Here is a 15,134-nt window from a genome sequence, read left to right as displayed (position 1 = left end):
AGAAAAAATTTGCTGCCTCTGGACTAGGGGATTGATCTGATTGAGAATCAACTTTTTTCTTTCAATAATATTTTATTCGAAGGACTCTTGCTTCCTATTGCATCACACTGGGAAGCACGGGATTGCCCCACTCTTGGTGATAATATCATTCATTTGTAAGCTCTGGGCTGCAGTCCATGGGGTCGCTAAGAGTCGGACACGACTGAGCAACTTCACTTTCACTTTTTACTTTCATGCACTGGAGAAGGAAATGGCAACCCACTCCAGTGTTCTTGCCTGGAGAATCTCAGGGACGGGGGAGCCTTGTGGGCTGCCGTCTATGGGGTCGCATAGAGTCAGACATGACTGAAGCGACTTAGCAGCAGCAGCAGCAGGTCATATTTTTTCTTTTTTCTTAATAGAGCAGGGATCATAGTAAACTGTTTTCCCCACCTAACACCATGCTGTGTCTTTCCACATCACTAAGATATCTGTGCATTTGAAGCTGATCTTGAAACTAGACTCAAGCACATAGTAAAGTGGTTCTGGCAGACCTGGGGTGGGGAGTTATCCAGATGATTCCTGGATACAGACAATTCCTCCCTCCCTTGCAGACATCGACGAATGCTCTGCACACTCAGGCATCTGTGGCCCTGGAACCTGCTATAACACTCTGGGGAACTACACTTGTGTCTGCCCTGTGGAATACCTGCAAGTCAACGGTGGCAATAACTGCATGGGTATGAAGTATGATGATGAGAGAGACCAGTAGTTGTGAAAAAAGCACTAGTCTATGGGAGGGGCTTCTGGAAGTCTCCAACCCTTGAAAGAGTGTGGAGAGGCATGTTTATTGGGGGAGAGATGAAGGGTGAGTGTATTTGAAATGCTGCTAGGCAGCAGTGAATAAGGCTGCAGGCTCAGGGCTGCCATGAATGGTTGTCCAGGTTGTGCACTGCCCAAGAAAGGTCAACATGTGAATGGCACTCTTCTGTGTGTTGCCTCAGAGAAGTCAAGCCAGTGGTTTTCAAATGGATTTGTGAATGAGCTTCTGCCTCTCTGGCTGTCTTCCTCTGGTGTCTCTTACCTACATCCTTCTCCCCAACCCAACTGCAGACATGAGGAAGAGCGTCTGCTTCCGGCATTACAACAGCACATGTCAGAATGAGCTGGCCTTTAACGTGACCCGGAAGATGTGCTGCTGTTCCTACAACATTGGCCAGGCCTGGAATAGACCCTGTGAGGCCTGCCCGACCCCCGCCAGTCGTGAGTGCCCCTCCCCCGCCTTCTTTCAGTCTGGCCCTTTTCAGGGCAGTGTTTAAGGCAGCCTGCTGCACTTAGGACTCCTGGATGAGTCGTTGTTTTGATTAGAGCCAAAGAGTTGAAATTCCATCCTGATCAGTGTATGGGGAAAATCAATGCATCCTGATTTTGCAGACTTGTGGAATTCAGGGTGGATCAGCAAGGCTTTCATCTGGGTTAAAGAACTTTGAAGACTCACAGATTATCTAGGGGTGGAGGGGTGTCAGTGAATGCGTGGGGCCAAGAGCGAAAAACAGAAGTGGTCAGAGACACCAGGGCCCCATGAACTGGGAAAGTAGCGACCTCACAGAAGCTCTGGAAAGGATTACAGAAATGTCGATTGGGATGAAGAAGGGTGTTCCAGGCAGGGGACAGCAGGAGAAAAACCCTAAAAGAAGGACTGAGCAGTAGGGGTGAGCTCTATTAGAAAAACTTATCAGCCAGCTGGGCATCAGAAAGAGCTGCAGGAATGGAGTGCCCACCAGAGAGAGCAGCCGAAGATTAAAGTGTATTGTTCAGTCTCTCAATCATGTCTGAATCTGCAACCCCATGAGCTGCAGCGCACCAGCCTCCCCTGTCCTCCACTATCTCCCAGAGTTTGCCCAAACTCGTCCATTGAGTCAGTGATGCCATCCAACCATCTCATCCTCTGTCGCTGCCTTCTCCTCCTGCCCTCAATCTTTCCCAGCATCTGGGTCTTTTCCAGTGAGTTGGCTCTTCCCATCAGGTGGCCAAAGTATTGGAGCTTCAGCATCAGTCATTCCAATGAATATTCAGGGTTGATTTCCTTTAGGATTGACTGGTTTGACAAGCGTATTAGTGCTATGGAATGAATGCTTGTGTCCCTCATCCCAGATTTCATATGTTGAAGCCCTAACCCTCAGTGTAATAATAGTGTTTGGAGGTGGTGCCTTTGGGAGTTAATTAGGTCATGTGGATGGAGCCCTCTAAATGGGAGTAGTGCCCTTATAAGAAGAGACACAAGAGTTGCTCTGTGTTTGCCATGTGAAGACACAGCAGGAAGACAGACAGGAAGACTTCTCACCAGACACCAGATCTGCCGGTGCCTTGACCTTCAACTTCGCAGCCTGCAGAATTATGAGAAGTAAATGTTTGTTATTGAAGCCACACTGTCCATGGTATTTCCTTATAGCAGCCTGAACTGAGACAATGAGTTCCCTAGGGTTGTGGCAACAAATACCACAGACTTGGTGGCTTTAAAAAAAGAAAAATATGGGGGACTTCCCTGGCAGTCCAGTGGTTAAAACTCCATGCTCCTATTGCAGGGGTGGTGGGTTCAATCCCTGATCAGGGAACTAAGATCCCACATCCTGCCCAGTGTGGCCAAAAGCAACCAACCAAACAAACAGAAATGTATTTTCTCACAGTCATGGAGGCTAGAAGTCAGAAGTGAAGGTGTGAGCAGCGTTATTCTTCCCCAGAGGCTCGAGGGCAGAATTCCTTTTTGCCTTGTCCATCCTCTGGTGGCTTCTTTGGTGTTGCTTGGCTTGTACCTGCATCATCCCTGTCTCTGCCTTCAGCTCACATGACCTCTCCTCATGTCTCCACCCATCTCTCCTTTTCTTATAAGGACACCAGTCATTGCACTGTGTGTGGGCCTAGCCACTCAGTCATGTCTGACTCTTTGAGACCCCATGGACTGTAGCCCACCAGACTCCTCTGTCCATGGGAATCTCCAGTCAAGAATACTGGAATAGGTAGCCACTCCCTTCTCCAGGGGGTCTTCCTGACCCAGGGATTGAACCCACGTCTCCTGCATTGCAGGCAGATTCCTTACCATCTGAGCTACCAGGGAAGCCCAGTCATTGCATTAGGGCTACCCTGATCTAGGATCACCTCAACTTGATTAACTCTGCAAAGATCCTATTTCCAAAAAAGGTCCCAGAAAGTCTGGGTGGACAGGAACTTTGGGGGTGGGAGGGTCATTGTTCAACCCAACACAATGGAGTGGGGAGGGGGTCATTATTGGGTATCTCTGGGTGCCAGACCCTGTTCTGAGTTCTAGAAAATAAGAATATGGTAGACCCAAGCTGTGCAGTCTGGGAGGAAACTGCAGACGGCCAAGTCTGGTCATGAGATCATCAAAATAGATCAAACGTCAGTCACAGATTATGTGCTGGGACTCGGGTACCTGCCTGAATTGTGTGCACCTGAATCTGAGCTGCAGGTCGAATACCGATGAGGCGGAGGTCCACACTAGGCTCAATGGCCATCATGTCCCATCATGATGCAGGCAGAAGAGTGAGTGAGGGGCAGGGCAGGGACCTGGGGAAAGGGGGCACCGACCTAATGCCTGATAATGTCTGTCACGTGGGTCCAGGGACACACACCCACCTGGGGACTGAGGTCAGGTAAGCAAAATTTTGGTGTCAGCAGTGGGATATAATTAGAGAGTGAATTGCCCAGGGGACTTCCTAGCTGGCTCAGTGGTAAAGAATCTGCCTGCCAATGCAGGAGACATGGGTTCAATCCCTGGGTTGGGAAGATCCCCTGGAGGAGGAAATGGCAAGCCACTCCAGTATTTTCTCCTGGGAAACCCCATGGACAGAGGAGCCTGGTGGGCTGCAGTTCAGGGGGCTACAAAGAGTTGGACGTGACTTAGTGACTGAACAACAACAGCAACAACGAATTGCCTGGGGGAGCCAAAGGATAGTATCATCCTCTGTCCATGGCCAGAGTGATGAGCTGCCCTGAGTCCTCAAGGCTGAAGCAGACTGTGCTAGAGAACAGCAAAGGGAACAGTATGTGCAAAGTTGTGGTAGCGTAACAGCAGGAATATCCAGATGTGTAATGAAATCAGGGTAACAGGAGGGCAAGAGTTCCTGTTGGCAGAAAGGTGAGACTGAGGGAGAGAGGAAGGTCTGGAGGTCCAGACTATAGAGTCTGCATTTTATGGTGAGGGTGGTGGGGTGTGGCTGGTGGCACTCACAGAGAGAAGAGAGTTGCCTACATGTTGGAAGATCACACTGCACAGGGGCCTGTAACCCTCCTGGTGCTGTTCAGGGTGGAGGGAGTTATCAGAGGCCAGGTGAGCACCGGGCTGCAGGGATGGACCAGGTGATCAGAGAGACAAGAGGAGGGGTCCTCCTAGCAGGGCTGCAGCCCCAGCCCCCACTCCCCTGTTTTCCTTTGCACAGTGGATTACCAGATCCTGTGTGGAAACCAGGTTCCCGGGTTCGTCATCGACATCCACACAGGGAAGCCCCTTGGTGAGTGACCTCCATGCCCCCTTCTCCCCCCTGCCACTGCCTGGAGCCCCTGGTCACTCTGTGCCCTGAGCCCTGCCCCCTCTTTTCCCCTCCCCCACAACTCTTTCCCTTCCATTCTCCTCTACCCCACACCCTCGCTCTTCCATCTCCCTCGGCCAGGAATCCTGCCCCTCAATCCTGCTCCTTTTTTTTCCTTTTTTTTTAAATTAAAGCAGAGAGTATTTTTAGTAAATTGTTCTTCATTTTTAAACATTCTGTTAAAATACCCATAACAGAAAATTGGCCATTTTAACCATTTTTAAGTGTCCAATTCGTAACAATAAACAGATTTACACCATCGTGCAACCATCCCCACCATTCATCCCCAGAACTTTGTCATCTTCCCCTACTGAAACTCTGTTCCCATAAACACTGACTCCCCACCCCTTCCCCCAGCTCCTGGGAACCCCCATTCTACTTTCAAACTGTGGTGGAGGTCTGTGGTGGAGGTCCACAATTTATGGAGAACTGTGGTCTCCGTAAATTTTATGTCACAGAAACAGAATCATACGGTATTTGTCCTTTTTGTTTGCTGCTGTTGTTCAGTCGCTAAGTTTTGTGTCCGATTCTTTGCTACCCCATGGACTGCAGCACACCAGGCTTCCCTGTCCTCTGCTATCTCCTGGAGTTTGCTCAAACTCATGTCCATTGAGTTGGTGATACTATCCAACCACCTCATACTCTGTTGCCCCATTTCCTCCTGCCTTCAATCTTTCCCAGCATCAGAGTATTTTCCAATGAGTCGGCTCTTTGCATCAGGTGGCCAAAGTACTGCAGCTTCAGCTTCAGCATCAGTCCTTCCATTGAATGTTCAGGATTGATTTCCTTCAGGATTTCCTTTAGGATTGGCTGGTTGGATCTCCTTGCAGTCCAAGAGACTCTCAAGAGTCTTCTCCAACACCACAGTTCAAAAGCATCAATTCTTCGGTGCTCAGTTTTCTTTATAGTCCAACTCTCACATCCGTACATGACTACTGGAAAAACCATAGCTTTGACTAGATGGACCTTTATTGGCAAAGTAATGTCTCGCTTTTTAATATGCTGTCTCATAGCTTTTCTTCCAAGGAGGAAGTGTCTTAATTTCATGGCTGCAGTCACCATCTGCAGTGATTTTGGAGCCCAAGAAAATAAAGTCTCTCACTGTTTCCATTGTTTCCCCATCTATTTGCCATGAAAATCAGTCCTGAGTATTCATTAGAAGGACTGATGCTGAAGCTGAAACTCCAATACTTTGGCCACCTGATTCGAAGAACTGACTCATTGGAAAAGACCCTGATGCTGAGAAAGATTGAAGGCTGGAGGAGAAGGGGACGACAGAGGATGAGATGGTTGGATGGCATCACTGACTCGATGGACATGAGTTTGAGTTGTCTCTGGGAGTTGATGATGGACAGGGAAGCCTGGCATGCTGCAGTCCATGGGGTCGCAAAGAGTCGGACACGACTTAGCGACTGAACTGAACTGAACTTCCTTCAAGATTGACTGGTTTGATCTCCTTGCAATCCACAGGACTCTCAAGAGTCCTTTTATTATATGTCTGGCTTATTTCACTCAGCATAATGTTCCCAAGATTTACCCATGTTGCAGCATGGATCAAAGTTAAATGAGGTCTTGTACAGTGTAAGTTAAATGAGATCTTGTACCTGAATGCCAAATTTCAGCTGTGCGGTATTTAATTGATGAACCTACTTTCAGTTGTCTTCATCCCATGGATGTATTCTCCTTATTTCCTTTTTTAAAAAATTAATTAAGTAATTAATTTGGCTGCACTGGGTCTTAGTCGTGGCACACAGGATCTTCGCTCTTTGTTGCAGCATGCGAGATCCACTCCCTGACCAGGGATGGAAGCCTGGCCCCTGCGTTGGGAGCTTGGAGTCTTAGTCCCTGGACCACCAGGGAAGTCCCTCTCCTTACTTTCGACAATTGGAACAGAGCAGATGAGATCTGATTCCCTTCCAGCCACCCCTTCAAATCTCAGTCTCTTTCCCCCTCTCTCAAGGGTTCAAGGTCGTAAATCAGTCCCCCAGTGGACTCTTAGGCTGATTCCAGGTTCTTCTTTATAAACAACAGCTTTATTGAGATACAACTCGTGCTTTATTCCTGGAGTACTTCTTTCTAGTGCCTTCTTCATGCATTTAAACACATATTGAGGTTCCCCCCATTGAAAATGTAGGCATTATTTTCTGGGAGTTGGACATAAATCCTATGCTTTCCCACATATTGTCTGTAGGACAAAAAAAAAAAAAAACAACAACAACCTTTCTTTTTCCCCCCAGAAAAGAGTCGTGAAGAACCAGCCAGGCTACTACACACAGGACTGCTTCCTCCTACATCCTACTTTGTAGTATTCCAAGTATGGACACATCCCAGGTCATAAGTCAGTTCCCCGTGGATGGACACTTAGGCAGATTCCAGGATCTCATAGAAATAAAACAACAGCTCTCCTGAGATATAATTCACACACCATACACTTCACCCATCAAAAGTGCACAGTTCAGGGGCTTCCTTGGTGGTCCAGGGTTTAAGGCTCTGTCCTTCCACTGAAGGGGGCATGGGTTTGATCCCTAGTCTAGAAAGTTCCACATGCTATGAGGTGTGGTCAAAGGGAAAAAGAAAAAGTGCACAGTTCAGTGGGTTTTCGTATATTCTCAGAGTTGTGCTCCATCACTTCAATTCAAGTTTAGAGCGTTCCATTGCACACAAAAAGAAACTCCGTCCCTATAAACAATCATTCCTCATTCTCTCTTCCCCCAGGCCCCCAGCAACCACTAGTCTGCTTTCTGTCTCTTTGGATGTGTCTGTTCTGGACATTTCATATAAATGGTATCATACGGTGTTTGTTCTGTGGGGACTGGTTTCTCTCATTAAGCTTCATGTTTTCAAGGTTCAACCACATTGTAGTGAGTGTCAGTGCTTCACCCCTTTTTCAGGCTGAATCGTATTCTCTTGTATGAAAAGACCACATTTTTTATCCTTTTTTAAAAAATTAGAGGATAATTACTTTACAATATTGTGGTGGTAAAACAGATAGCAACATTTTTTTTTGACCACGTGGCATGCAGGCTCTTCCCTGACCAGGGATCGAACCTGTGATCCCTGCAGTGGGAGCACAGAGTCTTAATGACTGGACCACCAGGGAGGTCTGGAGAGACCACGTTCTGTCATCCATTCCTCCTTTGATGTTTCTGGTCTCTTGCTAAATGTCATCGCAGGTCCTCTCATGCAACCTCCTGCTGACACATGGGGCTGCTTCATTCCAGAGACCCCGGAATAGCAGTCTTGCACACACACGCACACACACACACACACACAAATGTGCTGGGTCACAGCCAATGTGCACTTTTGTTGAGAAAGATGCCCTCTCCCCTTCTGCCTTCCCTCTCACGTTCTGATTTCTTTCTGCTGTCAGCAGTTCTAGGTTAGCCACGGCAGAATTTTTCAATTGAAGGCTCGCTTGTGGACACACAAGTCCTCCCCAGTGGCACGATCTCTTAGGTCAGGGTCCCTAGACGACGCCAGGGGCTGGACTGCCCCTGACGGCTGGTGACCTCCCCCAGACATTGACGAGTGCGGGGAGATCCCCGCCATCTGTGCCAGCGGCGTCTGCATCAACCAGATCGGGAGCTTCCGCTGCGAGTGCCCTGCGGGCTTCAGCTACAACAGTCTACTGCTGGTCTGCGAAGGTGCTGCCACCCCCCTACCCCCACCCCCAGGTGGGATCCTGGTCCTTCTCCCACCCTGTCCTCTCTGGGCAAGTCATTTAAATTCCATGAATCTCAGTTTCCCCCTCTGCCTATGGGGCTAACAGCTTTCCAAGGGGCTCCATCCCGTGTCACCCCCCTCCATGTGGTTCTAGCTGCTTCTGGAAAAACCAGGGGGAGGGGGCTGGATTTAGGGTTTGATTCTGCAGGAAAGATTTTCTTTCACTGCCCCCACCTGGCTGGCTGTACTCCCCAGACGTGGATGAGTGCACCAGCGGGGAGAACCCCTGCCAGCAGAACGCCGACTGCGTCAACATCGCTGGCAGCTACCGCTGCAAGTGCGCCCAAGGGTACAAGCTGTCGCCGGGCGGGGCTTGCGTGGGTAAGTGGGGACGTAGTCGGGAGGTGAGGGAGTAGGACAAAGCCAGACTCTGTCTCCTGCTGGGACTCGGGTAGGGCATGGTCCTGTCCGGACTTTGCTCCTTGGCTGCAGGTTTTTTTTTTTTTTTTTGGCCATGTCACTTTACAAGAGGGACCCGTAGTTCTCGGACCAGTGATCAAACCCGTGCCCCCTGCAGTGGAAGCGCACAGTCCTAATCGCTGGAGTTGCCACCTTGGCTGTACTTTGGGGTGGGGGTGCCGAGGGCATCTGTTAATGGGGGAGTCGTGAGGATGAAATGGGAGGTGAAGTGTCTCCCCTGGGGCAACAGCTCACATGGGGAGCTTCCTGGCAGGGTCGGGCTCCCCCAACTGCAGCATGTGACGGCTCAGGACATGCTGTGGGTGGGAGCCCTGGGGACACTGTGCTGCCTGCCCTCCCTCAGGACGGAACGAGTGTCGAGAGATCCCGAATGCCTGTAGCCATGGCGACTGCATGGACACAGTGGACAGCTACATGTGTCTGTGTCACCGTGGCTTCCGGGCCTCAGCAGACCAGACCCTGTGCATGGGTGAGAGCGCCCACCTGCTCCCGCCTCAATGGCCAGGCCATGAGGAGGCCATGGGTCTATACCTCCCCTGGGGTGGGGCTGGTGCTTCCGCCCATCCTGGTTCATTGACTCACAAGTTTGAGTCCTGGCCCCTGACACCTGGGGTGAATAACTTACTCACCTCCCTGCACCTCAGTTTTCTCATCTGTAAAATGGGGGTAGTAAATAGTACCAAGGATATATTTCCCATCCATGTGGGCAGGGCTGGGTACTGGAGAAGGGGGCTGGGTCCAGTCAGGCCCTCAGTCCCCAAGCTGCCTGTTGCCCTGGGTGAGCTGGCCAGGGGTCGGGGCCTTTGCTCTGGCAGATGTCGACGAGTGTGACCGGCAGCCGTGTGGAAATGGGACCTGCAAGAACATTGTCGGCTCCTACAACTGCCTCTGCTTCCCCGGCTTTGTGGCAACACACAACGGAGATTGTGTGGGTGAGCTGCCCAGCCTCAGTGCACCCCCACTGAAAAGCTGATCCTTGGCTTGAGAGGCACCACCTCTCTGAAATGAAGGATCTCGACCTGGGGACACCTTCAGTAAAACAACCTCAGGAGATTAAAAACTAGTTAACCACAAAGTTCTCCAAACCCCTACAGTTGTTAGGTGCCAGGGGCCCCTTCCTAGAGCTTACACTCAGGTTGATAAGAAGGAGATGGCCGATACAGAGAGGAAGGTGAACAGTGAAAGCAAGACGCTGGTAATTTAGTACAGTGGTTCAAAGTGTAGATTACAAGTTCAAGTGGTATGAGTTCAAATCCCAGCTTTGCCATCTGCCAGCTATGTGACCCTAGGCAAGTCACTTAACCTGTCTGTGCTTTACTTTCCTCCTCTGTGAAAAGGAGACTTATAGAATAGTAGTACCTACCTATCTTAATATCAATCAAATTGACTTCTGGACAAAGAATATTTGGAGAAGGCAATGGCAACCCACTCCAGTATTCTTGCCTGGAGGATCCCAGGGACGGGCGAGCCTGGTGGGCTGCCGTCTATGGGGTTGCACAGAATCGGACACGACTGAAGCGACTTAGCAGCAGCAGCAGTACCTACCTATCTTAATATCAGATCAGATTGACTTCTGGACAAAGAATATTACCAGAAATAGAGTCAGTGTATGTATTATAAGGAGTCAGTTCTCTTAGAAGACATAACAATCATAAATGCTTATGCAGCTAATAATGAGTTTCAAAAGGTAAGAAGTAAAAATTGACAGAACTAAAAATGAAATAGACAAACTCACAGTTATGGTTAGAGACCTCAACTCTCTCCTCCCTCAGTAATAGAGGGAAAAGTAGATCAGTAAGAAAGAATATAAAACACCTCAACAGTACTATGAACCACCTAGACCCAAATGATATTTATGGAGCATTCCAGAATATACACTATTCTTAGGTGTACATGAACATTCACCAGGAAAGATCATATTCTGGGCCATAAAACAGTTTTTTTTTTTTAATTGAGGTTACACAAGGTAGGGTCTCAGATGTAATGGAATTAAACTATTGTAGTAGTCAGTCACAAAAAGATCTCTAGAAAATCCCTAAATATTTGGAAATTAAGCAATGTACTCCTAAAGAACCCACAGATAAAAGAAGAAATCATAAGGAAAATTAGAAAACATTTTGAATTAAATGAAAATAAAATACAACATAAAATTTGTGGGATGCAGCTAAGGTAGGACCTATAGGCAAATTCATAGCATTACAGTGCTCATATTAGAAAATACTGGTGTCTGCTTCATAGGATAGTTGGAGAGTTAATATACAACTGGCATCCAAGTGCTCAGTAAATTGAAGTCACAGCCGTGAAGTCAATTTTTGAATAGAAGTGGAAGGGAGGCTCAGAGCCTTAGGCTCTGTGGGTAACCCTGCTGGCCCATCTTCCCTCTGCAGACATGGATGAGTGCACCACCATGGTGGGGCAGGTGTGCCGATTTGGCCAGTGCCTCAACACGGCTGGCTCCTTCCACTGCCTCTGCAAGGATGGCTTTGAGCTCACAAGTGATGGGAAGAACTGCATAGGTGAGTCTCACTATGGTGTGTGTGTGTGTTAGCCACTCAGTCATGTCTGACTCTTTGCGGCCCCATAGACGGTAGCCCGCTAGGCTCCTCTGTCGATGGAATTCTCCAGGCAAGAATACTGGAGTGGGTTGCCATTCCTTCACCATGGTGCTGAAGCCATCTCAGCCAGCCCCTGCTCCAAGCTGACCTGCAGCTGGTACTTTTGAGACTGCATGACTCCATTTCATAACCATACATTTATTTTAAGGTATAAAAAGAGACAGAACCAGCACACCACACCCATGTTTTCACCAGGTTTGTGGTTTAGAGAATGACTGTCTTAAAAATCCAAGTTTTATGATGCATGAAATAATAGAGGAGCTGCGTGGATGACAAGGAAAGCATGAAAGGGGTCTGCAAGTGGCTTGAGATTAGGAACTTCACTCCCCCTTTCCCTGGAAAACACCTGGCTCCATTTATAACCCCCACCAGGACCCAGAATATTCTTCTCCAGATGTCTTTGTTTTCCCAAGGCTCAGCCCTTCCTCTGGATCCAGGAAGGCTTGTCTGGGGGCCCTCAGCCATTATGCTGTGACCATAGCTGCTGGTCTCAGCCCCAGGCGAGTCCCTGCCCCCCCAGCTAGTGCTGAGACCCCTCCTCCTCCTCTCCACAGACACCAACGAGTGTCTCAGCCTTCCGGGAACCTGCCTGCCAGGCACTTGCCAGAACCTCGAGGGCTCCTTCCGCTGCCTTTGTCCCCCAGGCTTCCAGGTGCAGAGCGACCATTGTGTCGGTGAGTACCTGGCCTCACCTCCCAGCTCTGGGGCCGGGAGGGGAGGGCACCCCTCGGCCTCTGTTCCTCCATGTGTAAAATGGGAATGCCAGCTGGACTGGTGGTGAGTGAAAAGATGCACTTAGGGGACTACCTTAAAGAGTCAGACACAACTGAGCGACTGAACTGAACTGAACTGAACTGAGCTTGGTAGTTCAGTGGTATAGAGTCCTCGCTTCCAACTCAGGGGACGTGGGTTCGAACCCTGGTCAAGGAGCTAGGATCCCACATGCCTGTGATGCAGCCAAAAATTAAAAAATAAAACCGAATCACATACACACACAAGATGCTCTTAGCACAGTGCTCAATGCAGCTCCATACACTTTTACTGTTATTAAGATGGTCTCTCAGCTCAGGTGTCTCTGGGGCCCTCAGGCTTCCTCATGAATCCCATGAAATGGGCATGGGTGTGGGTCTCACTGGCCCAAACGTGGAATCCATCACTTGATGAGTGATGGTCGAGGACTGGTCTGACCTGAGCTCCGGCATTATTCCACACCTGGGTGACTTGTATATTCCATGCTAATCTGGAGCAGTCTGGCCTGACCACCATTCATTCACTTGGATTAGGCTTGTGCAACCTGGGATAACCTGGGCCAGTCTGGCCTTAGCAGATGGACTAGTCTAGTATAATGTGAGCTAACTCCATCCACCGTAGGCTAATGTTACCCAGTCTTGGTTGGTGGCGGTTTAGTCACTCAGGCATGTCTGACTCTTTTCGAACCCATGAACTACAGTTGTTCCCCTGTCCATGGGATTTCCTAGGCAAGAATACTGCAGTAGGTTACCATTCCCTTCTTCAGGGGACCAGTCTTGGTTAGCTCTGTACAAATTTAGTCTCTAATGATGAACTTTTCCTGACCATGATCTCTACCTTGAAGACACCTTCTAGGAGAGAGACACACACACACACTGCCTACCTGGAGCTCTGGCTTATCCTGAGCCCTGGGGACCCCACCCCGCAACAGTCCCTGGATCCTCCCGGGATGGGCCCCCACTCCTTCTGCCCCTCCCAGCAGCTGATGCTGCCCCACCCGTGGAAGGCCTGATGCATCCCCCCTCACTTCATGTCCCTGCCCCTCCAGACATCGACGAGTGCTCCGAAGAGCCCAACCTGTGCCTTTTTGGCACCTGTACCAACAGCGCCGGAAGCTTCGATTGCCTCTGCCCACCTGACTTTGTCCTGTCTGACAACGGGCACCGTTGCTTTGGTGAGTCTGGAGCCAGGGAGCACTCAGGCTGAGGGAAGAGGTGGGAGGTGGGGTGGGGGAAAAACTACATCACCCATAAAGGGGGCTTGCAGTTTCTTGTGTGGGTCTCCAGGAGGCTTGTCCAGTGTGGGCTAGCTTCACCTGGGTTGAGCTGGTCTCTTCTCTCCCAGGTTAGGGCAACTCGACCAGTATTTGTCATTCTGGGAACCAGTGGTGAGCCAAACTCCTCAGTCCGTAAAGCCGAATCACGTCAGTGAAGGCTCAGGCTAGGGAATGGGCGTCAGTAATGAGAATTTGGGGTCTGAAGTCTGGGGTCCTCTGGTTCTTTGGAATGAGTTGCTTTGCCTCTCCAAGAAGGGGATTCTGATCCAAGAATTACATGGCTAGGTTTGACCATTCTGCTAACTTGGGATGACTCCCACAGCTGTGAATGTGGGGTGTTACTGGAAAGGATTCTCAGATTCTGTGACTGTGGGGTGTTGCTGGAAAGGATTCTCAGATTCTCAGCAAAAGCCCCAGGACCGACCCTCATTGGCCCAGGGTGGGTCACATGTTCGTCCCTGAACCAATCACCACGGAGTGATCCTGAACTGTTCTGATTGGCTGCTGGTAGGGTCAGGACCACCCCATTCACAAGAACTGGGGGTGGCTGGCCCTTCTAGCAGTTTCACTGGGGAATCACCCCCACAGACACACGGCAGAGTTTCTGCTTTACCCATTTCGAGGCCGGAAAGTGCTCAGTACCCAAAGCTTTCAACACCACCAAGGCCCGGTGCTGTTGTAGCCAGAGGCCCGGCGAGGGCTGGAACGACCCCTGCGAGCTGTGTCCCCAGGAAGGCAGTGGTGAGGGCCCCCCTGCCCAGTCTCCCTGGTCCTTCCTGCCTGCCCCCTGCCCCTCCCCTGTCTGCTCTCCTTCAATTCTTCTCCAGCCTTCCCCACACACAGGGGATGCTGGGACTGCACCTGGCCACAGACCCTCACCTCCCTTCCCCCTTGGTGTCCAGTCGCCTTTCAGGAGCTGTGTCCCTTTGGCCACGGGGCAGTCCCAGGCCCAGATGACTCCAGGGAAGGTGAGCTTCTCACCCAAGTGCTGAGAGCCCCCGAGGCCACAGCAGCCTCCTGCATTCCTTCCCAGCCCTGTCTGAGCTCTGTCCTGATTCCCCAGTCTCAGGTTCCCTCCTTGACCCATGGGTGGCCCTGGACACCGCCCCCGGCCCACCTCCTTGAAGGGAAGGAAGAGACCCTGATTGTGGCCAGGGTGTGACAGAGGCCTGCAACCCCTGCCGCTTGCAGATGTAAACGAGTGTGCGGAGACCCCTGGCGTCTGCACTAATGGCCTTTGCGTCAACACCGATGGCTCATTCCGCTGCGAGTGTCCCTTTGGTTACAGCCTGGACTTCACGGGTGTCAGCTGCGTGGGTGAGGGACTAGCCCACCCCAGCTTGCTTCCCAGGAAAGGAAGGAGCTGGGGAGGGCAAATGCCACCCAAGGGAGCATCCCGCCTCTCAGCCGCTATCACTCTGCACACCCACCTGTCCATCTCACCAACGTTTACTTGCTCATTCACTCATTCATTCATGCATTTGCAGAGTTATTCATTTATTTACTCTTTCACCTATTCACTTATTCACACATTCTCACACTTATTCATTCATTCATTTACGTACTCTCTTGCTCATTCATTCACTAGCTTACATTCACCTATTTTTAAAGCTTTTACTATTTCTTTTTTAATATTTATTTAATTGGCTGCATCAGGTCTTAGTTGCGGCATGCAGGATCTTAGTTATGGTGTGTGAACTCTTTGTTGCATGTGAACTCAGTTGCGGCATGTGGGATCGAGTTCCCTGACCAGGCATGGAACCC

At 50.0% G+C, this 15,134-nt stretch overlaps 1 protein-coding gene across 1 annotated transcript in view; it reads left to right on the top strand.

Annotated features, from left to right (window-relative positions):
* FBN3 (fibrillin 3) overlaps window positions 1–15,134 on the top strand; it is a 70,411-nt gene that overhangs the window by 39,569 nt on the left and 15,708 nt on the right. Inside the window, exons 41-53 of the mRNA XM_070373776.1 lie at window positions 594–719; window positions 1,093–1,242; window positions 4,437–4,508; window positions 8,105–8,230; window positions 8,505–8,630; window positions 9,073–9,198; window positions 9,545–9,661; window positions 11,117–11,245; window positions 11,899–12,018; window positions 13,143–13,268; window positions 13,959–14,111; window positions 14,273–14,338; window positions 14,562–14,687. Of these exons, the coding sequence (XP_070229877.1) occupies window positions 594–719; window positions 1,093–1,242; window positions 4,437–4,508; window positions 8,105–8,230; window positions 8,505–8,630; window positions 9,073–9,198; window positions 9,545–9,661; window positions 11,117–11,245; window positions 11,899–12,018; window positions 13,143–13,268; window positions 13,959–14,111; window positions 14,273–14,338; window positions 14,562–14,687 (1,563 nt within the window). The remainder of the gene's footprint in view (window positions 1–593; window positions 720–1,092; window positions 1,243–4,436; window positions 4,509–8,104; window positions 8,231–8,504; window positions 8,631–9,072; window positions 9,199–9,544; window positions 9,662–11,116; window positions 11,246–11,898; window positions 12,019–13,142; window positions 13,269–13,958; window positions 14,112–14,272; window positions 14,339–14,561; window positions 14,688–15,134) is intronic.

This window comes from Bos mutus, chromosome 7, assembly GCF_027580195.1.
Source record: "Bos mutus isolate GX-2022 chromosome 7, NWIPB_WYAK_1.1, whole genome shotgun sequence".
Lineage (NCBI taxonomy): Eukaryota > Metazoa > Chordata > Mammalia > Artiodactyla > Bovidae > Bos > Bos mutus.
Note: the sequence above shows the minus strand (reverse complement) of the source record. Positions and strands in the feature narration are given on the sequence as shown.